The sequence below is a fragment of the Podarcis muralis genome, chromosome 16 (assembly GCF_964188315.1).
Source record: "Podarcis muralis chromosome 16, rPodMur119.hap1.1, whole genome shotgun sequence".
NCBI classification, from domain to species: Eukaryota; Metazoa; Chordata; class Lepidosauria; order Squamata; family Lacertidae; genus Podarcis; species Podarcis muralis.
Window position 1 is genome coordinate 19861778 of NC_135670.1, and position 21752 is coordinate 19883529.

Here is a 21752-nt window from a genome sequence, read left to right on the forward strand (position 1 = left end):
CATAGAACTGTGAAGTTGGAAGGGACCCTGAGGATCATCTAGTCCAACCCCCTGCAATGCAGGAATCTCAATACACAGACCCCATCCAATTTGAAACCATACCAGACCCTGCTTAGCTTTGCAAATGTACTGGCAGTTTTATTAGAGGCTTCCCTCTTAGAGGCTTCTATTTATCCAGACCATTGGTCCACCCATTGGCTCTTTCTGGGGCTGATGGAGTCCAAAACTTCTAGAGGGCACCACACTGGGGAAGGCCGCTCCATGTTGACAGGCAGCAGCAGGACAGAGACCTTCCCAAAATCACGTCCGAGGCCTCTTGCATACTAGGTATGGGCTCTGTCATCCTGTTTTGGTGACTTATAGGAAGAAGAAGAAGAGTTTGGATTTGATATCCCGCCTTTCACTCCCTTTAAGGAGTCTCAAAGCGGCTAACATTCTCCTTTCCCTTCCTCTCCCACAACAAACACTCTGTGAGGTGAGTGGGGCTGAGAGACTTCAAAGAAGTGTGACTGGCCCAAGGTCACCCAGCAGCTGCATGTGGAGGAGTGGAGACTCGAACCTGGTTTCCCAGATTATGAGACTACCGCTCTTAACCACTACACCACACTGGCTCTCTAGGAACATAGGAAGCTACCTTATCCCATGTCAGACCACTGATCCCCCCCCCCCCCCAAGCTCAGTAATGTCTACATCGGCAGCTGCTCCCCAGGATTTCAGAGAAGTCTTTCCCAGCCTTACCTGGGGATGCTGGCGGCTGAGCAGAGGACTTTCTGTCTGAGAGGCAGATGGTCTACCACTGATCTATAGCCATTCACCATACCAGGTTGGTACGTTGCATCCATCTAGCCCAGTATTGCCAATATTGGCTGGTATTGCCAACATTGGCTGGCAGCCGCTCTCTAGGATATCAGACGGGGTGGGGGAGCATTCTGAGATCTTCCTGCAGATGCCCGAGGGTTAGTTAGAAAGTGGTACTGTTAAAGTTGCAGGTTCGATCCTGTACAGGACAGCTGCAAGGGGTTGGACTAGATCAGTGGTTCCCAACCTTTTTTTGGCCATACCCCACCTAAGCATCTCTAAAAACCTGTGACATATAATTCTTATTATTCAAAAAGTGAACTATTCACCTGGAGGAAGCCTAAAGGGTTATTCACTGTTATTTAAACCCGTAACCCGTATTTTAACCCATATTTTAATTAACCGTTTTTTCTTTTTCTTTTACGTTTTATTGCAATTTTATTGGTGTTAGCCACCCTGAGCCCGGTTCTGGCCGAGGAGGGCAGGCTATATTTTTTTTTAAATTCTCATTATTATTTATTAATAACTCGTTATCAAATTGTCCCCCTTAAAAATAAAACTGCCCCACGTTGGTTACCACAGGACTAGATGGTCCTCAGGATCCCTTCCAAACCCTATGATTCTATGACCCTCTGCATGCAAAACCTTCTGGTGGTTCCCTCACTGTGAGAAGCGAAGTTACAGGGAACCAGGCAGAGGGCCTTTTCGGTAGTGGCGCCCGCCCTGTGGAATGCCCTCCCACCAGATGTCAAAGAAATAAACAACGATCTGACTTTTAGAAGATATCTGATGGCAGTCCTGTTTAGGGAAGCTTTTAATATTTGAAGAATTGTTGTACAGTGGTACCTCGGGTTAAGTTCCGGAGGTCCGTTCTTAACCTGAATGTTCTTAACCTGAAGCACCACTTTAGCTAATGGGGTCTCCTGCTGCTGCCGTGCCGCCAGAGAACAATTTCTGTTCTCATCCTGAAGCAAAGTTCTTAACCTGAAGCACTATTTCAGGGTTAGTGAAGTCTGTAACCTGAAGCGTATGTAACCCGAGGTACCACTGTATTTTAATATTTTGCTGGAAGCCGCCCAGAGTGGCTGGGGAAACCCAGCCAGATGGGCGGGGTATAAATAATATATTACTGTATTATTACCATTATTGTTATTATATTAAACAAGCATAACGCTTCCCCCTGACCTGTAGCCACTAGTGGTAAAAAACCAAACAATCTCAATACTGCTCTGAATCCTACTCCTCGTTCCTTCCCGTACCAAGTCCAGGATGAGCTGCTCCAAAAGGTCCTCCTTTCCTCCTCCTCGAGCCTCGGCGGCAGCTCCCAAATCACAATCCGGCGCGGTGGGGCTGGGGGGCGGCTTCCGAGGCGGTGGCGGCGGCGGCGGCGGCGGCTGCTCCTCCTCCGGATCCCACCGAGCGACGCCTCCGCAGCAGCCCCAGCCCCGCACGGGCTCCGGAGCCCCGCCATCCCCGACGCGCTGCCTTTTCCGGTCGCCTCTGCCCGCCGGCCCTCGGCTGCTCTTCCTGCGGCCCTCCGGAGTCAGCTCGGCCCGCCAGCGGCGGCGGAAAAGCTCCAGCTCGGCCGCTCCGTCGTCCATAGCAACACGAACAGAGATACCGGGCTCTGTCGGGGCTGACACCGGACCCGGCCGCTTCCGGTTTCTAGGTCCGCTGGCGACAGCAGCCCGGGCGGAAACTGAGGCTGCCGCTCCGGGGTTCCGCCGCGTCGTCGGGGAGCAGCGCGCTCGGCCAATCAGCGAAGGCAGCGCCGGCGGAGAGGGCGGGAGCAGCTCCGAGTTCCACGGAGAGCCGGTTCGGAGAGATTCCTCTACAAACCGCGCTTTGTTGCGGCATCTTCTCCCCGCGCAGAAACGTATAGATAATAAAGCAGCAGCAGCAGCGATGTATTTCATGCCACTCCGGCAACCGACACGCCGCTTCGAATTTCTTATTCGTGTTTCTGCTTTATTTTGAATTGTTGCTTGTGCCATATAATTAAAGCGTTGCACTGCAATACTATGCGTTGTTGTTGTTGTCGTGGCCGTTGCCATTATAATGGGTATATCTTGCAAGTCAGGTGCTCCACACCTCTCATTTCTTATGATGGCACTCTCCGCTTACCCGTCTCCTCGCAAATATCTGGATAACCAGTCTTATCCTTTCTTCTTGTGGGCATAACATCCCATGCCAGCCTTGGTTTGGTTCCATTTAGTTATTTAGTTATGAAGGTAGCCCTGTTTAGGGGAGTTTTTATTGTTTGATGTCTTATTCTGTTTTTAATCTGTTGGGAGCCGCCCAGAGTGGCTGGGGAAACCCAGCTGGATGGGCGTTGTATAAATATATTATTATTATCTCGTAAAGTTTCGTTTTGTTATTTGGGTTACATTCACGGCTTTTTTTTTCTAGCCAGAATTCACCGGAACTGAGTTCCTGCACCTCTCAGGTGGACACCGTTGCCATTATAGGAGAACAAGGGAGGTGTTCATGATGAGTTCCAGTACCTCATTTTCTAGAAAAATAACACTGGTTACGTGGATAAAATTAAATAACAATATTCCCCACCCCACACCCCAAAATCATTATTATTATTATCATCATCTATTACCTTACTAAAAGTAGGCCCACTGAAATTAATCAGACTAAGATAACTTTGGTGGGGCTACTCTTAGTAGAACCTAAATGGATATAATCCTATTAAGTCAATTGCTTTGAAGTGTGATGCATAATTGGTAAATGCTATTATTGTTCCTATCGGAGGATTTAACTGTGAGGCAGAGTTTTAATTGGTAAGGCTGAGAGGTATTGTGAAAGCTATTGTGGCTCTTGGGTGCTACTGCTCCAGGGAATGAAATAAAACTTTACCAAAGGTAGCTTTTTATTCTTATCATGTGGTAACTTTTTTTTTACCAAATTATACATTATTATTTACTGCTGATTATATTTATGGCCTATTGCAACTCAGCCTAATCTGGTGCAACTGACACAGCCATAAAAATGTTTATCTTATTTCCCTTTCCCTTCCTCTTCCTTTGTTATTTTTCTTGTTGGGTGTATACTCTGGAAACTGTACATTAAGGAACAGAATAACATTATGCAATACAGTGGTACCTCGGGTTAAGTACTTAATTCGTTCCGGAGGTCTGTTCTTAACCTGAAACTGTTCTTAACCTGAAGCGCCACTTTAGCTAATGGGGCCTCCTGCTGCCGCCGCGTCGCCGGAGCCCAATTTCTGTTCTCATCCTGAAGCAAAGTTCTTAACCTGAAGCACTATTTCTGGCTTAGTAGAGTGTGCAACCTGAAGCGTATGTAATCTGAAGCATCTGTAACCTGAGGTACCACTGTACACACCCATGTTTTTTCTGAGTTGTGTGGAAACACTATACACACAGGTTTAATTTCCTTTGGAGGAAAGAGAGCACTGGACACCTGCAGTGTCTTTTACTGTTTTCTTTCATTTTATGATTCAGAAAGAGCCTAAGTCAGACCATGGTCCCTCTAGCTCAGTATAGCGATGGCTGTGCAGAGTGTCAAGCAGGGAATCTTTCCCAGCCCTGCCTGGAGATAATATGGATTGAATCTGGGACGTTCTACTTGCAAGGAGGAGGCTCTACCACTGCAATTGTAGAGTTGGAAGGAACCCTGAGTGTCATCTAGTCCAACCCCCTGCAATGCAGGAATCTCAACTGAAGCATCCATGACAAATGGCCATCCAACCTCTGCTTAAGAACCCTGCCTGGAGATAATATGGATTGAATCTGGGACGTTCTACTTGCAAGGAGGAGGCTCTACCACTGCAATTGTAGAGTTGGAAGGAACCCTGAGTGTCATCTAGTCCAACCCCCTGCAATGCAGGAATCTCAACTGAAGCATCCATGACAAATGGCCATCCAACCTCTGCTTAAGAACTTCCATATAACACCTGACAACCATGTCTATGCTGCGCACACCATGACATATTATATGAAAACGCTTGCTCCGAGTACAGATGGTGGCGGGGAACCTCTAACCCTCGAGATGTTGCTGGTCTTCTATTATCCCTGACTATGGGCCATGCTGACTGGGGCTGATGGGATGGGGCCTGGAGTTCATCACTCTCTAGAGCAGGGGTCAGCAACCTTTTTCCTCAGTCCATGTGGTGGGCTGGACTATTTTTTTGGGGGGGGGATGAACGAATTTCTATTCCCCACAAATAACCCAGAGATGCATTTTAAATAAAAGCAAGGTTGGTGGTTCAAATCCCCGTGACGGGGTGAGCTCCCGTTGCTCGGTCCCTGCTCCTGCCAACCTAGCAGTTCAAAAGCACGTCAAAATGCATGTAAATAAATAGGTACCGCTACGGTGGGAAGGTAAACGGTGTTTCCGTGCGCTGCTCTGGTTCGCCAGAAGCGGCTTAGTCATGCTGGCCACATGACCCGGAAGTTGTACGCCGGCTCCCTCGGCCAATAAAGCGAGATGAGCGCCGCAACCCCAGAGTCGTCAGCGACTGGACCTAACGGTCAGGGGTCCCTTTACCTTTACCTTTAACACATTCTACTCATGTAAAAACACGCAGATTCCCGGACCATCCGTGGGCCAGATTGAGAAGGCGACTGGGCCGCATCTGGCCCACAGGCCTTGGGTTGCCTACCCCTGCTCTAGAGGGCTATAGATTAGCTATCCATAACCTATGGCTATTCCGCATCAGATCCCAAGAGATAATGAATCCTTGCCCTCTAATGTATTTCACCTTTTAAACCAACTCACAGCTCTCTCCCCTGGGCTTTCTGCCCTTTTCTTCCTTTCTTCTCTCCCCCTCTCTCTCTCTCTTTCTCCCCCCCCCCCATTGCAAAAGTCATTCCCCCCCCACACACACACACAACCTGCCAAGTTCTCACCTCTCTCTCTCACCCCAGCAGGTGAATTGCCCATTCAGGGAGACCATCCACAGCTATTAAAGGAACATTAACATTCACTTGTCAAATCTCTTTTCTCTAATTGGGCAACACTTTCAAGGCCAAACCATAGTGATAAGCCCATCAGGAGCTACCAGAACAGCAACCTCAGGTTCAGTATTAAATGGAGGATTTGCAGGAAGAGGGTTCATTTCACACATCACAGGAAATGAAGGGCAACACACAAAAAATCATGGTGTAGGCGTGTGTTTTGTTAAATCTGAACAGGAGCTAAATAAGCAGGAGACACTGGGCCAGGAACCCAGGCTCCCATATAACATGTTCCCTGTACTATTCGTCCCATAGGAGGATAGGAAGCTGCCTTATACTGAATCAGACCATTGGTCTGTCTAGCTTAGTACTGTCTACACTGACTGGCAGTGCCTCTCTAGCACGCAGGCAGAGGACACTGTAGTCTGGAACCCTGAAGTTCTGAACGGAAACATTTTCGTCCAGTATTCCTGAAACTTGCTCCGTGGGGAGCTCTCCGTGGTACTGAACTTCAGCAGCCTGATTTCTGCTTTGCACTGGAACAGAGGCAGCTGCCTCATTCTAAGGCAGACCAAGGGCACATTCAGTTTAATATTGTCTGTGCTGACTGGCAGCGGCTCACCAGGATCTCAAAGGCCCTCTGCCAGCCCTACCTGGAGATGCCAGGGATATGTTGTAAACTGCCCTGTGATCTTCGGATGAAGGGTGATATACAAATTTAATAAATTAAATAAATTAAACATGGTAGCTTCTGCCTCCAATAATTGAGGTTCATGAGGGGTATGAATCTGCAAGGCAACAGAATCCACCTGTATTACAATCCACATTGATTGGGTGATTGGGAGAGTCATCCATGTAGCTCACTACTGTGTACACCATGAGTGGTTAATCATCTATGAAGGTCTCTGCCCCAAGGCACTTACTATCATAAACTCAACACAGAGTTGAGAAGAAGTCTGAAGAAGTGCACATGCACACAAAAGCTTATACCCAGAACAAACTTAGTTGGTTTCTAAGGTGCTACTGGACAATTTTTTAATTTTTTAATTTATTTCAACACAGAGGAGACATAAAATAAAGGAATTTAAGGAAGCAGAACAAACAAAGGATGGATGTGTTTTTATTTTTCAGTTAACATGAAGTTAAGTTTAGGAATGGGCAAAATGGTTTGTGTGTGTGTGTGTGTGTGTGAGAGAGAGAGAGAGAGAGAGAGAGAAGGAAGGAAGGAAGGACTAAAGAAAGTAGATAAGAGAAAGAAAGGAAAGGGGAAAGTGAAATTAGGAAAAGTTAGAGGAAAAAGGCAAAGCAAAGGAAGACAGAGGAAAACAAGGGTGCAAGCTTGAAGAAAATTTTGGGGTGCCCAGGTAAATCCCTCCCCACATAATCAATCACATGATGGGGAGCATCCACACCGTTTGAATGACAATGCAAATCAACTTTTTTGGGGGGGCGCCCCTTAAATATTTTATTGACGGGGCGAAGGGACTTCGGCCCCCTAGAAGTTGGCTCCTGTGGAGGAAAAAATGAGAGGAGCAACACAGACGTCAGTGAGAGGGAAAGAAAAAGGAAGGTGGTAAGAAGGTGTAAGGGCAGGAGGACAGGTAAGAAAAAGAAAAGGAAGGGGGAAGGGGATGGTTGAGAGAGAGACAGAGTAGGAAGAAAGGAAAAAAGAAGGATGGCCGAGAGAGAGAGAGAGGAGAGGAGACGGCTGCCCCGAAAGAGTTAAGCCTCCCTCGCTCGCTCGCTCCCTCCCTCCTCGGCCGCGTCTCTCCCTCGCCGCCGTCTTGCGGCCGCCCCGTCGGGGAGGATGATCTCAGCCAGCATGTGACGCCCGAGCGCGCCACGCTCCGCGCCAGACTGATAGCCGCGGCGGCAGCAGCCTCAACAGCAGCAGCGGGAAGAGCAGCAGCAGCCTCGGCGGCGGCGCATCGGCTGGCGTGGCGGCGCGTCTCGGGGCTGGCGAGCGGCGCTGGGCTGGGCGGCGAGGGCGGCGGGGGCGAGGGCGGCGGGGCGCCGGGCCTGGCCACCATGTGCCCGTCGTGCGCCTCCTCGCTGCCCGGCCGCCCTCCGGCCGCCGCCTGCTTCTGCGCGCAGAGCAGCCCGGGCCGGGCGCGCGTCTCCGGGGCGCAGCTCACGGCGGCGCGCCTGCGGGCCATCGGCGATGAGCTGCAAGCGCGGACGGCGGCCAGGAAGGCGGCGAGGGGCCGCCGGGCGTCCGCCGCCGCCGGCACCGGCCTGGCCACGTCCCTGGCGCTGCTGGCCGCCTTGGCCTGGCTGAGCCGCCGGGGGCGCGTGTAGGGCGGCGGAGCGACGGCGCCTCGACGGGCGGCCCGGCGAGTCAGCGGCACCGGCGGTAGGTGAGGGGCCCGGCGAGGCTCGTGGTGGCGGGGACGACTTTGGGATCCAGGCAGCGGGAGGGGGAATCTGGGGAGCTCGGTCCCGTTTCCAAGTGGTAAGCAGCTGCCAGCCCGTGTCGGCAGTACTGAGCTGGAGGGGCCATGGGTAGAAGGCAGCTGCTCCCCCTGTTCCTGTTTCATTCAGCTCATTACCCTTGAAGACTGGACGCTTGTTTTACTTTTTATGTGGAGAGCACCACAGCCCAGTGGTTAGAGCATCTGCTTGGGCCCAAAGTTCAATCCCCAGCATCAGCAGGTAGGGTTGGGAGAGACTCTGTGCCTGAAACGTCTGCCAGTCAGTGTGGACAATGGTCTAACTTGGTGTAAGGCAACTCCCCATGTTTAATTCAGCCCTTTATCCAGAGCATTGAGGACTAGAAACTTTTATTTTTTCCAAAAGCACCATAGCTCAGGGGTAGCACACCATCTGCTTTGCATGCCAAAGGACCCAGGTTCAATCCCTGCAACTCCAGGTGGAGCTAGGAGACAGCCCTGTCGGAAACCCCGGAGAGAAGTTGCCGGTCAATGTAGACAGTACTGAGCCAGATAAACCAGCTTGGCTTAAGGCAACGTCCTATGTTCCTCTAAGTCTAACCTTTCCTGGCATGGTTGTAGAATTATTGGAGTAGAGTCCCCCCGCTAGAGCCCCTTCCCATGTTATGAAATGAGTGGGGGCGCAAGCACGGGGCAGGAGTCCACATCGGAGAGCCTAGTAGCACCTGGAAGACTCGCAAAGTTAATTGTGACACAAGCTTTCCTGAACGAGAGTCCATGGGGGATTCTAGCCCACGGAAGCTGGCGATGTGAAATGATTCTATGTTTTGTTAGTCTTTGAAGGTGTCACACAGGACTCTTTGTCTCCAAGAAGCTGGCAGGACTCTCCCCCTTTTGAAAACGTAGCAATAAACATCTTCTTATGGTGATCTAAAGCCATGTTTCTTTTGCACTGGCTTCACCAGCTCGGCATCCGACAGATGTTGTTGTACTACAACTCCCATCAGCGCTGCTGCCATGGTTGGTTGAAGGGTGCTATAGCATATCTCATTTGTGGGGTAGTTCCCTGAGCTGCAAATGAGGAAGCTTCCTAGCTGGGTTATTGTCTCTGCATCGAACCTGTTAGGTGGTTTTCAGTTAGCGTTTACACCTGGAAATAATGATACTGATCTACCTGGTAGGGTTGTTGTAAAGATTAGAGCTAGAAAATGCTCATTAAGCCTTTTGAGCCCTGGAAAGCACTCGACAGGTGTTAAGTCAGATGGTGATGATGAGTTTCATATATAACATGGCATGCTTGCATTGATGTGACCTGATATTACATTCCTTTCTCCCCCTCCAATATAAAATGCACAAATAGTTTGTGGTAATCCTTGCCATGAGGCACGGAAAGGGCAATTGGTTTAAACAGCTTTAAAAAAATGTTTACATTAGGAGTATTTGTTGATGGGCGGCTATGCAGATTTAATTAAGAAAGTGAATGGAAAGGGCCTTAGGAAAATATCCACAGAGGAAAAGACTTTGATTGGCTGCTGGCCACAGTGCCTAGGTGGAGCATCCACATTCAGCGGCACTCAACCTGTGAGTGTCAGTTGTTGGGTGGATGGGAAACAGGAGCAGGAGAGTGTGACTGCATTCATGTCTTGCTTGTGGCTTTTACTGTGGCAAAGAGGACCAGCCAGTCTGGCGGTCTGATCCCCTTTTCCATGTTGCATGTGCGCAGTGTCCAAACCTTTCCTGTAAACTTCACCAGAGCTGATGTGGCTTACACATGAGACATGGGTAGATTGCCTTCGAAGAGAGATGTTGGACACAGAGCATCACCAGGGACAAGATACCTTTTGCGAGATCTGCTTTCTCGCCTCTGCTTCCTGCCCTTAAAGATATCAGGTGGGATCTTTAAGACAGAACTGGGGAGGAGGACCGTAGCTCAGTGGGTAGCGGGCATGCTTAGTGTGCCAAAGGTCCCAAGTTCAATTCCCGGCATCTCCACGTAGGGCTGGGAGAGATCCCTCACCTGAAACCTTGGAGAGCTGCTGCTGGTCAGTGCAGACCATGCTAAGCTCAATACACCGATGGCCTGATCACATATAGAGTAACTTTCTAAGGTGCCAGTGGCAACTGACCAAGGAGGGTACGGTGAGGGTGGCAGCTCCAGGATAGAGAAGTGAGGGTTTGCTGTCAGTAGCTGGCGTAGCTGGAAGCTTCTGACCCTAAGCCAGGGACCTGTTCCAGCCACCCTGCCTGCCAGCGGCTGCCCCATTTAATGTGCAAATTCCCAGTTGGCTCGGTCGGCCGAGTGGGAGGAAACTTGGGTGAGAGGCGGATGCAGGACCCAAGCTCTCCCAGGCAGGTGTGTCTGTTGGCAGCCAGCGCCAAGCCTTGTGAGCTAAGACACATGCATGCCTAAGGGAGGGAAAGGGATGCACAATTGCAAAAGTTGAAGAGACAGACACACCGTAGCTTATTGGCAGAGCTCATCATTTGCATGCCGAAGGTCCCGGGTTCAATCCCTGACATCTCCAAGCAGAATTGTAGAGTTGCCAGGGACCCTATCATCTAGTCCAACCCCCCCGCAACACAGGAATATGCAGCTGTCCCAAGTAGGACAGGAAGAGACTCCTGCCTGAAATCTTGGGGAGCCAGCGCCAGTCTGTATCTGCAATACAGAGCTAGATGGGTCAAATGCCCTGACTCAGTATAAGATATTCCTCTGTTTCTGGGGCTTGATGGAAGGGGCATAGTTCAGGAACAGTGCTCTGCAGAAGGTCTCTAAATAGTACCTCTGTTGAGGATACTTCCAGCTGACCTGCTTACTGAGCACTCATCCTTATTTTGTTATTGATTGGTTCATTAATCACCTTCCACACCCACGTCTCAACGTGATATATAATGAAATGCAGTTAAAAACAGCAGCACAGAAAACAGCTCAGGACCAGGTTAATTGAGAGACCGCCTTCTCCCTTATTTGTCCACTAGGCCACTAAGGTCTGTGGGAGAGTGTCTCGTGCATGCTCCAAAGATCTCAGAAACACCTCTACTTTGCAGTAATTCATAGCAGGGCCTTCTCCGTGGCTGCCCCTTTTCTATAGAGCAGCATTGCAGTTGGGATGTGGCAGATGCTCCTGCTATCTGCACTTTTCAGAAGCAGTTTGAAGATGTTTCTTGCTCTGATAGGCTTATTATGTTTGCGGGGTGATCAAATGTCGTACTTATTCAACAGTCACTCTGATTTGTTGGTGGGAAGGTTAGAGGTTAGTGGCAACGGAGCAAGAGTTATCCAGTGCCTTCCAGTCCATTTCCCCTTCGCTTTCCTTACTGCAGAAAGTCCGATCTTTTGGGGAAATGGGTTTGTCGCCCCAGGCCCCCCAACAACAGCGGAGCAGGGCTTTACTGGGATGCAACTGAATCTCACATGGAAACAGTCTGGGAAAACCTCCTCAAAGAGGATTGTGGATCAAGTGATAGGAAGGCCCTCTTACATGAGATCTTAAAAGAGTTAGAGTTGGCAAGAAATCTGAGCTTGTGTAAGGCACCTTCTGATGTGCCGAAACACTAATTCCATCAAAAATAGACAAAGCTCTGCTTGAATTGATTGGGGTTCGAATTTCACCCAAAGACTGCCAACCAGATATTTTCTTTTCTTTTTTTTAAGAAAACACAAAACCTTAGAAAATACAAACCAATAACAGATCAGCATCCTGAGTGTAACAGTTTGAACGCCTTACTCTAAACTGGAAACTCTTGCTGGATGGAGGCAGGGATTTCTCTGACATCTTTGCTAAATGCTGAAAGACACAGCCTCTTTACCCTGGGCATTTGACAGGTGAGGTGTTGTGTTTTGCAGGACCTACCTCTTGGGCTGAAGTTCTGCACACTTCCCTTCCCTTTGAAGCGGTTTTCTTTGTTCTGCAATGGCATTGGTTCAATCTGCTTTTATAACTCTGTGCTGTGCTGTTGCCACCTGCCCTGGGACCTTATGGTGAAGGGCGGATAAGAAATCTCATCAATAAAAATAAATAAAACCCTCTTTCTTCTTGATATGAGGGCAGAAACTGATTTAAAGCAGGAAATTGACAATTGGATTTCCCTAGAGGATTTTTTCCACTTTAAAGTGCCCAGGAAGGGGTTTTTGGTTCCCTTTTTATTAGAGCAGCAGCATTAGGAGAGGGTGGGTCTTCACCCCTCTCCTCTCGTATCTCTCCCCCCAATCTAAATCGCCCACTCCCCTCTAAGCTACGATTAGTCCTGGTCCAGAACGGTGGAGAGTGGAGAGGAAAATATTTTCAGGGTGGAAGAATGCATCTCCCTTTTTTTGCTCTGAGGAACTGATACCAATTTAGAGAGTTGGGTATGTTTTTGTTTGGGGGAGGTTAAATTAGATGGGGTGGGGAAGGTTAAATACTAACCTCCCTCACTGCCAGCACGGTTGATCTGAGGAAGATCAGAGTCCTTTGCAGCTACTTTATAGTAAGAAAAATAAAGGCAGGTCATGGGCATTCTTGCATCAAGCCTGATTTAACTCTTCAGCATTGCAAAGTCTGTTCCTCTCTGTATGAGCGGGAAGACAACTTTCGTTGTTTTCTAAAAGGGTGCCCACGTGGATGTCCTGTTGTTGTTGTTTTTTAAAGAAATATTTATTAAGGTTTTACAAAAAACATAGGTTTACAAAATAAAGAAAATTAAAAGAAAAATTAACAAACTAAAAAGCACGCATAAGAAAGAAGAAGAAAAAAGATAGAAAATGCAAAAGAAAACAAATAACTAAAAAGAAGAAATTTAAAAATAAATCCATTTTTCAATATCTTTAGGCTCATTTACTTATTTCCTTGACCTCCTCACACCTCCCCTTTTTGTACTCCCGTTTAAAAAGGCATTTCAGCAAATCCTTACCCTCTTTCATTTATCTTTACTCTATATCTTAACCTATTATAACTATATATTTTCATCGTGGATGTCCTGTTTGAATTGGTGGTAGAGATTTTGCTCAGTGGTAGATGTGTTGTGAAAATTTGGTTTTGGCTCACATCATTTACACTTCCAGAAGGAAAACACCAAATGAAAAGCAGCCGTCCTTTGAAATCCACACCTCTGAATTTGGGGGTGCATGTCTCCAAACAGAGTCCAGGAAAAAAATGCATCTGTTATGGGAAAGTGTGCCTGAAAATGCATACATTAGTGAAACTAATATACAAAGATACCGGTACATTGTATTTTGGAGGGAAATTGCTTGCAAAAGGAGTGCCTTTGAATCAGTATTGTACACAAAACATGTGTATATGAGGAGAAATTTGCACCAAAATGCTGATGAATATTTGGGGGGGGGGGGGGGAACTGATGTGGGAAATGGGAAAACTGACGCAGAAAAATGGGAGAGTAAAAAATCAGATTGGAAGAATTAGATAAACTGCAATTGACAGATATGCCCATCACCAAGTGGTTTGCACGCAGAAGGTCCTGACTTCGTTCTCTTTCATTTCCAGTTTAAAAAAAGACCTCGGTGTGTTTCAGTAGACCACAAACATTGTTAACCAGATTACCTATCCTGGCCCTGGTTTAGCCCTTCTCTCGATATTTCTGCAAAACACAAGTGGCTTATTGTACAAAGTCCTAATCTTCTGCTTGATAGCTACGGTCCAGTTAGCAGTAGCCGATTGCTATAAGGACTCCACGCAGTTCTCATTGTAAATCTGGTCTCTTGCCTAGCTGAAAAACTGAAAAGCAAATACTAATAAGGTTTGAAAGCAGGAGGGACAAATTTGCAGACAAGTGGGATCCTTTTTGCATTACATGGCCCATCACTGAGGTGTAATACAACTTCCACTCCCCCCCCAAATGTTTTGGTTAGATTCGTTACTGAGGCACCTACCTCCCTGGCGAAAGCAGTCCCTGAGGGTCAAGGCTGAAATGGATGTATTCTGTGTGCTTGTGAATTTTCCCTGCTAGCATGTAGCAGATTGCCGGGCCCTGTGTTGTTATGGTTATGCTAACATCCTTTCATGTCATTGTGTACTGTATGACACTGCGATGTCATGGATTGATAAATAAAAATGTGCGAGAAAAGATCTTGGACAGCAAAACCCTGAAAGAGCTGCTCTGTCTGTCCTGAGATCGAGGAGAGCTGCTGCTGTTCAGAGCTGACAGTTCCGGGCTCAGTGGTCTAAGTGGCCTGACTCAAGGCCAATTCATGTTAGGGATGCGGGTGGCGCTGTGGTCTAAATCACTGAGCCTCTTGGGCTTGCTGATCAGAAGATCGGCAGTTCAAATCCGCACAACTGGGTGAGCTCCGGTTGCTCTATCCCAGCTCCTGCCAACGTAGCAGTTCGAAAGCACACCAGCGCAAGTAGATAAATAGGTACCGCTGTGGCGGGATGGTAAACGGCATTTCCGTGCGCTCTGGTTTCCATCATGGTGTCCCATTGCACCAGAGGTTTAGTCATGCTGGCCACATGACCCGGAAAGCTGTCTGTGGACAAACGCTGGCTCCCTCAGCCTGAAAGCAAGATGAGCACTGCAACCCCATAGTCACCTTTGACTGGACCTAACTGTCCAGGGGTCCTTGACCTTTACCTTTTAGTGTAATAACCCCCAAAGCTATTGAAGGCTAAGCTGCCAGTGCTGTGTGGAAGGGCCTGTGGATATCGCTGGGCAGCAGGCATGCCATCCTCTTACCAGATCATTCCTCCTCCTAAATGTCTGCTTGGATGGTGGTTTTGAACCTTTTCCAGCTCTTTCTGTCTCTCTCTTGGATCCGCCTTGATCCAAGCATCATCCCCTGCTCTCCCTTTTTTTGGGGGTACAGTGCTCGATCAGGAACAGGAAAGGCCATGAGATTCCCCACAACACAGGATCTCCATCATGCCTTCCTTGTCAAAAGGCATCATGGCAGCAAAGAATGGACCGCATCTCATTAAGCAGACTTTTCCCAAAGTGCACGCTTCAATTAATTTGCAGCACGTTAAAGGAGTTAACGAGTCTGTTGCCTATGCCAGGGTGTGGTGCAGGGAACGATAAGCGCACTGCAGTGTCAAGGCAGCAGAATCAGGTTTGTTATGTATTTGCACCTAGTCGTCAAAGACTATCGGAAGCAAAAAGGTTGGCAGTGTGAAGGTCCTCCGAGGTAACCTCAGGCTGAGTTAGCCCTGGTCCACTTCAGGGGTGGTAGCTCAGTGGAACGGCATCTGCTTTGCATGCAGAAAGTCCTTGGTTCGATCCCCAGCATCTCCAGGTAGGGCTGGCAGAGAATCCTATCTGAAACCCTGGAGAGCCACTGCCAGCTGGGGTAGGCAAATACTGAGATAGGCGGATTGAGGCTCTGTATTTGTTGTTGCTTAGTCGTTTAGTCATGTCCGACTCTTCATGACCCCATGGACCAGAGCATGCCAGGCACTCCTGTCTTCCACTGCCTCCCGCAGTTTGGTCAAACTCATGCTGGTAGCTTCAAGAACACTGTCCAACCATCTCGTCCTCTGTCACCCCCTTCTCCTTGTGCCCTCCATCTTTCCCAACATCAGGGTCTTTTCCAGGGAGTCTTCTCTTCTCATGAGGTGGCCAAAGTATTGGAGCCTCAGCTTCACAATCTGTCCTTCCAGTGAGCACTCAGAGCTGATTTCCTTCAGAATGGATAGGTTTGATCTTCTTGCAGTCCATGGGACTCTCAAGAGTCTCCTCCACCACCATAATTCAAAAGCATCGATTCTTCGGCGATCAGCCTTCTTAACGGTCCAGCTTTCACTTCCATACATCACTACTGGGAAAAACATAGCTTTAACTATACGGACCTTTGTTGGCAAGGTGATGTCTCTGCTTTTTAAGAGGCTGTCTAGGTTTGTCATCGCTTTTCTCCCAAGAAGCAGGCATCTTTTAGTTTCATAACTGCTGTCACAATCTGCAGTGATCATGGAGCCCAAGAAAGTAAAACCTCTCACTGCCTCCATTTCTTCGCCTTCTATTTGCCAGTAGGTGATGGAACCAGTGGTCATGGTCTTAGTTTTCTTTTTTTTATGTTGAGCTTCAGACCATATTTTGCGCTCTTCTCTTTCACCCTCATTAAAAGGTTCTTTAATTCCTCCTCACTTTCTGCCATCAAAGTTGTGTTGTCTGCATATCTGAGCTTGTTGATATTTCTTCCAGCAATCTTAATTCCGGCTTGGGATTCATCCAGCCCAGCCTTCGTCATGATGAATGATTAGGCAGCTTCCAATCCACCTACCACATCAGCAAACATGAAATGCCCCCATTTTTTTTGCATCACGCCTCTTTAAAAAGGAATATATGTTCTCCTCTTAACGAATATTGAAATAAGGCAAATGAGAGACAAGACAAAATGGATTTACTGATGTCATTTGCATGAAATGACGTCAAACCTAAATGAATAAAGGTGTAAAATAAGACTCTGCACCCCCAAATCTTTTCGACAAGGCACAGCAGTCTCTCGTAAGAGTTATCTGCTTTCATTCCGACAGCAGAATTGGGCTGGGGGGGAGCAGGAGGGAGCCTGTGTGATCCTTTATATTAATAGCCTTCTGTGCCTGCCCAGGGAAGCGTTTTTTTGAAAACATGATTTCATGAGTATCTTTGAGGCTCTGTCACATGCACAAACCAAATGGGCCCTGCAACAAAATGTTGCTGTGTAGACTTGCTTCCTTGCAGGAAGGTTGATGTTCACAGTTCAGTTTGCTAAAGGTGCTGAGAGTTGTGAGAAGACCTCTTTCTGCTCTCAGAGCTACAATTCCCAGAGTGGTTTAACAATTAATTCTTCTTACTGGGGAACTCTGGGAATTGCAGCTCTGGGAGGAGACTGGAGTGTTATCCTAGCACCTCTCAGCACCACCTTTAACAAACGACAGTGGTACCTCTGGTTACGAACGTAATTCGTTCCGGAGGTCCGTTCTTAACCTGAAACCGTTCTTAACCTGAGGTAACACTGTAGCTAATGGGGCCTCCCGCTGCTGCTGCGCCTCTGGCACACAATTTCTGTTCTCATCCTGAGGTAAAGTTCTTAACCCGAGGTACTACTTCCAGGTTAGCAGAGTCTGTAACCCAAAGTATTTGTAACCTGAGGTGTTTGTAACCCGAGGTACCACTGTACACTTCCTAGATTCCTTTGGGGAAAACCACGATGGTTTAAAGTTGTATTGTACTGCTTTAAGTGCGTAGTGCAGATGCGGCCTTAGAAGGAATGATGCTCACCTGTTTGACCACTTCAGTCTGCAGAATTAGCCTTTTACAAGTGCCACGTAATGTTTCTTCTGCCCTTGCAAGAAATAGCTCCTTCGGTGTGGTGGCACCTGCTCGTTGGAACTCCCTGCCCATTGACATTAATACACAGGTGCCTTTGCTGTATTGTTTTTGGTGCCTGCCAAAACCCTTTCTTCTTCCTTTTATCCTAGCGTGTGATTGTAAGCGTGCAATTATTAACGCGCAATTTCATCATGCATAATTGTTTCAAAACGACCGATTTTGTTTATGTTTTGGATAACACGTCAACTGGTTTTTAATGCTTTGCTTTCATCCGTATGGTTTAAATGAATGGGGTTTTTTAAATTGTTCATGGTAAGCTTAAGAGGCTGAGTAAGCAGTACATACCTTTTGCTAAGTAATAAATAAATAAAATAGAATAAATTTGGCTTGTATGAGAAATAATGTAGGAAAAGGCCATTCCCCCCCCCCCCCCACTGTAGAAAACACACACTATAGCTAAGTTAGTCATGGCCGCCTGTCTGAAGACAGGCTGGGAAGCAAGGCAGGTAATAATAAGAATGATAATAATTTTAATATTTAAACTCCGCCCATCGGAAACTGGTGTAAAAACGAAGAGACACTGGCAGAGAGACTAGGCTTTATACTGTATTTACTTGAATGTAGTGCTCACCTTTTTTGGCAAATAATGTCGTGAAAATTAGGGTGCGCATTAGATTGGATGGCACCAGCAAATACTTTTTTTTAGTTACAAGGTTTTGAAAATTGAGGTATGCATTAGATTCACGTAAATACGGTATTATAGGAGCAGGTAGAACCCCATTGGCCCTTTGCGTCACCTGATCCCTATTTCACCGGTAGCTCTGGCGCCTCCTGCTGGTCACCAAAAGCATCAATGTCAATGGGCTGATTATTCCAAGCCATTATTCCAAGATGGTGTTGCTCTTCTTCCTTACATGCTGGTGGTTACGTGGCTGCTTTCTCCTCCTGGAAGTATTCCCCGGGCGCCACGCAGCAGTTACAACTCGGAGTGATAAATACTGTGTGGTGTTTGTCTGCCTGCGCTATCCCTGCAGGATCAAGGAACACAGGTGGCACGCCATCAGTCCTGTAATTACTATATTATTTATTTATCCCTACAGCTAATTAAGTATATTAGACTTAATGTAAGTTCCAGAACCTTGTCCTGAACGCTGGGGGATCAGTCCTGGAACATGCGGAATAATTGCACACGCCGCACGCAGACAAAGCTTTCTTGCACTGAGTCAGAACGCTCCCTTTAGGTGGCCCAAGAAGTATCTGTTCTAAGCTGTCAGCTCAAAAATTAGGGTGGAGGCGATGAACTGTTGGGGGGCTCAAGGGCCACACTCCCTATTCCAGAGGTCCGCGGGCTGGATAAGGCCCGAGGGACCCGTTTATCCGGCCCGTGGCGACCCCCGCCGCCACCACCCCCTCTTACCGGCTTTGCGCAGCTGCCGACTTCCAAGTCGGAGGAGCACCAAAAGTAACTTGTGCCCATGCGCAAGCGTTATTTCCAGTGCCCGTCTGGGTCGGAGGAGGCCTGTGCACATGCGCACAAGCTATTTCCGGTGCTCCTCTGACCCAGAAGTGCGCCGGAAATAGCGTGTGCGCACGCGTATGGGCACGCATTCTCCCGCCCTCTGGCCCTCCGCGCAATCGGCGCTGGAGACACCGGCCCGAGGCGCAGTAAGTTTGCTGACCTCTGCCCTCTGCTCTGCCTCCACATTTGGAAGCAGCAATGCTTCTGAATGCCAGTTGCTGGAAACCACAGGAGAGAAAGAGAGCTCTTCCGCTTGGGTCCTGCTTGCAGCTTTCAAACGGGCATCTGCCTGGCCACCCTGAGAACAGGATGCAGGATTAGACCATTAGACCAGAGCTTTCCAAACTGTGCGTCGTGACACGTTAGTTACACACCTACAGTGTGTAGGTGTGTCGCACGAACGCTCAAAGGAGTTAGTTTAACTTCTGGTTAAATGGAGCTTAAACAGAGCAATGGATAAATTTTTGAAACAACAAATATCAGCTTTGTCCAAGGCACGATGGATAACAGCAACAACCAGGGGAAAGAAAAACATAGCATCTTACAAGGACAGGAAGAAACAACTTGGACAGAATAATTGCCACACACAGGGAGAACAAGGATATAGTTTGAGTTCCTCACTTGTGGTTTTATAAATCATTTAATGTGTCAACACGGATAGAAGTTATTAATATTGCAGTTGTTGTATAAGGGATTATTATTATGACCGGAATGTAATGGAAATTAATAAGATTTTGGAACACAGAAATAAAGCAAATAATCAAGCCATCAATTCTAGCACGAAATTATATAATTTGATATTTGAACTACTGGGATTAATAATTGTATTATAAACTGGTATTATTATAATGAGGCTACTATTGGATTGCAATTGAAACCTAGTAAGCATTATAATCAGAGAGAGAGATAAAAGTTTAACCTCCGGTTTGCTAGTAAAACTGAATTACTGCATCACAAAATGATGCATGTTTAAAAAAGCGTGTCACCAACATGAAAAGTTTGGAAAGCTCTGCAATAGACTGATCCCACATGGTCTTACTATGTTCTTATACTCAATGACCAGGGATGATGGGAGTTGTAGTCCAAAACACCTGGAGAGCACCAAATTAGGGAAAGCTGGCATAGATGATGGGCCATTGATCTGACTCAAGATGCCAGCTTCCTCTCTTCCTAAAACAGGGCCTGAACATTAGAGGCTGATTTCAGGCTTCCAGCTATAACGATGAGGACATTTCAGGATTTCCAACTGGTTCAGAAATTTAGGAATATTTCTTTCTCCTGAACTTGATTTGGGGGAGTCACCAACGAGGTTTTATTGCAATCAAGTGGCGTATAAATTTTGTTAAGTAAAAATAAATTAAAGGGGAAAGTCTTCAGGCAGTACATAATTAACCTAGAAAATTGATTTGCTGCCCGCAGAGCTCTCCAGGTTATTTTCGCTGCAAGCAGGAGTTTGATACCGTAAAACTTGGATCTGGCCAGGGACTTGGGGCCAGATAATGTGCATTACATGGGAGATTTGTGATTCCTCTGTGAAGGAAGGGGAGGGAACGTAGGGCAAACAGCGTAGTGGGTGGATTTTGACTGAGGAAGAAAAAGCAAGTACAGAACACGTAAACACTCAAGTTCTGTGAACGAAATTTGTTGTTTCTTTCTTTCTTGCTGCATTTATATCCTACTTTTCCTCCAAGGAGCTCCAAGTGGCATACACAGTTCTCCTCCATCCCGTTTTACACTCAAAACAACCCTGTGAGGTGGGTTAGGCTGAGAATGAATGAATGAATTCCTATGCCCCACAAATAACCCAGAGATGCATTTTCTACTCATGTAAAAACACGCTGATTCCCGGACCATCTGCGGGCCGGATTTAGAAGGTGATTGGGCTGGATCTGGCCCCTGGGCCTCAGTTTGCCTACTCATGTCCTAGTCCAACACTCGTAACTAGCACATTGGTACCTCGGGTTAAGAACATACCGTATTTTTCGCTCTATAACACGCATCAGACGATAACACGCACGTAGTTTTTAGAGGAGGAAAACAAGAAAAAAATATATTCTAAACGAAATAGTGGATATATGATTTTTGTGGTTCATGCTGTGGCCAGAGACATGTGATCTGACAGTGAGTTTGGAGTAGCTCAATGCAAAAATCCTGAGGATCCATGTGGATCCATGCTTTGTAACCATGGAGGAGGGAAGGAAGGGGAACCATGGATCCTCTGCTCACGACTGCAGCAGATCCCCCCCGCCATCCGCAGGCATTCGCCCCATAACACGCACAGACATTTCCCCTTACTTTCTAGGAGGAAAAAAGTGAGTGTTATGGTGCAAAAAATACGGTAATTTGTTCTGGAGGTCCGTTCTTAACCTCAAACTGTTCTTAACCTGAGGTACCACTTTAGCTAATGGGGCCTCCCGCTGCCGCCGCACCGCCACCGCACGATTTCTGTTCTCATCCTGAAGCAAATTTCTTAACCTGAGGTACTATTTCTGGGTTAGCCAAGTCTGTAACCTGAAGCGTCTGTAACCTGAGGTACCACTGTACACCACCACTGGCAACCTTCAACCGTGATTTCAGCCTTTAAGAGAAGTTGGATTGTCTCATGTGCAGCTTGGCTCACAGATGAGACGAGAGAAGATCACTGAGCCTTCAAGCTCAATGGCACTCTATCCTGGAATACCAGGCGATGGGGGCAGTGGAGCGCTTGAGTTAAGGGGGCTAATGGCTGGCTCTGTTCCCTTTCATTTTGGACCAGCGGTTCCCAAATGTTCCACTTCCCCCGACCCTCCCCATGGACCATTTGGGAACGTCTGTGTTAGACCCCCTTAGCTGCTGTCATGTGCTATAGCGATGGGAGGGAGCTTAGTTAAGTCAGGT

General features: G+C 47.5%; 2 protein-coding genes across 6 annotated transcripts in view; one reads left to right on the forward strand and one right to left on the reverse strand.

Moving 5' to 3' along the window:
- FBXW8 (F-box and WD repeat domain containing 8) overlaps nt 1–2493 on the reverse strand; it is a 65663-nt gene extending 63170 nt beyond the window's left edge. For 2 of the 5 annotated variants that reach the window (XM_077920645.1, XM_028710262.2), the window contains exon 1: nt 2058–2491. In XM_077920645.1, coding sequence (XP_077776771.1) covers nt 2058–2399 — 342 coding nt within the window. In that variant the 5' untranslated portion in view covers nt 2400–2491. Of the gene's footprint in view, nt 1–2057 lie in introns of all 5 variants that reach the window. The other 3 variants (XM_077920646.1, XM_028710261.2, XM_077920647.1) reach the window with 3 other exon arrangements.
- A 5011-nt stretch (nt 2494–7504) lies between these two features.
- HRK (harakiri, BCL2 interacting protein) overlaps nt 7505–21752 on the forward strand; it is a 28559-nt gene continuing 14311 nt past the window's right edge. The window contains exon 1 of the mRNA XM_077920061.1: nt 7505–8076. Within this exon, the coding sequence (XP_077776187.1) occupies nt 7752–8021 (270 nt within the window). The 5' untranslated portion in view covers nt 7505–7751 and the 3' untranslated portion in view covers nt 8022–8076. The remainder of the gene's footprint in view (nt 8077–21752) is intronic.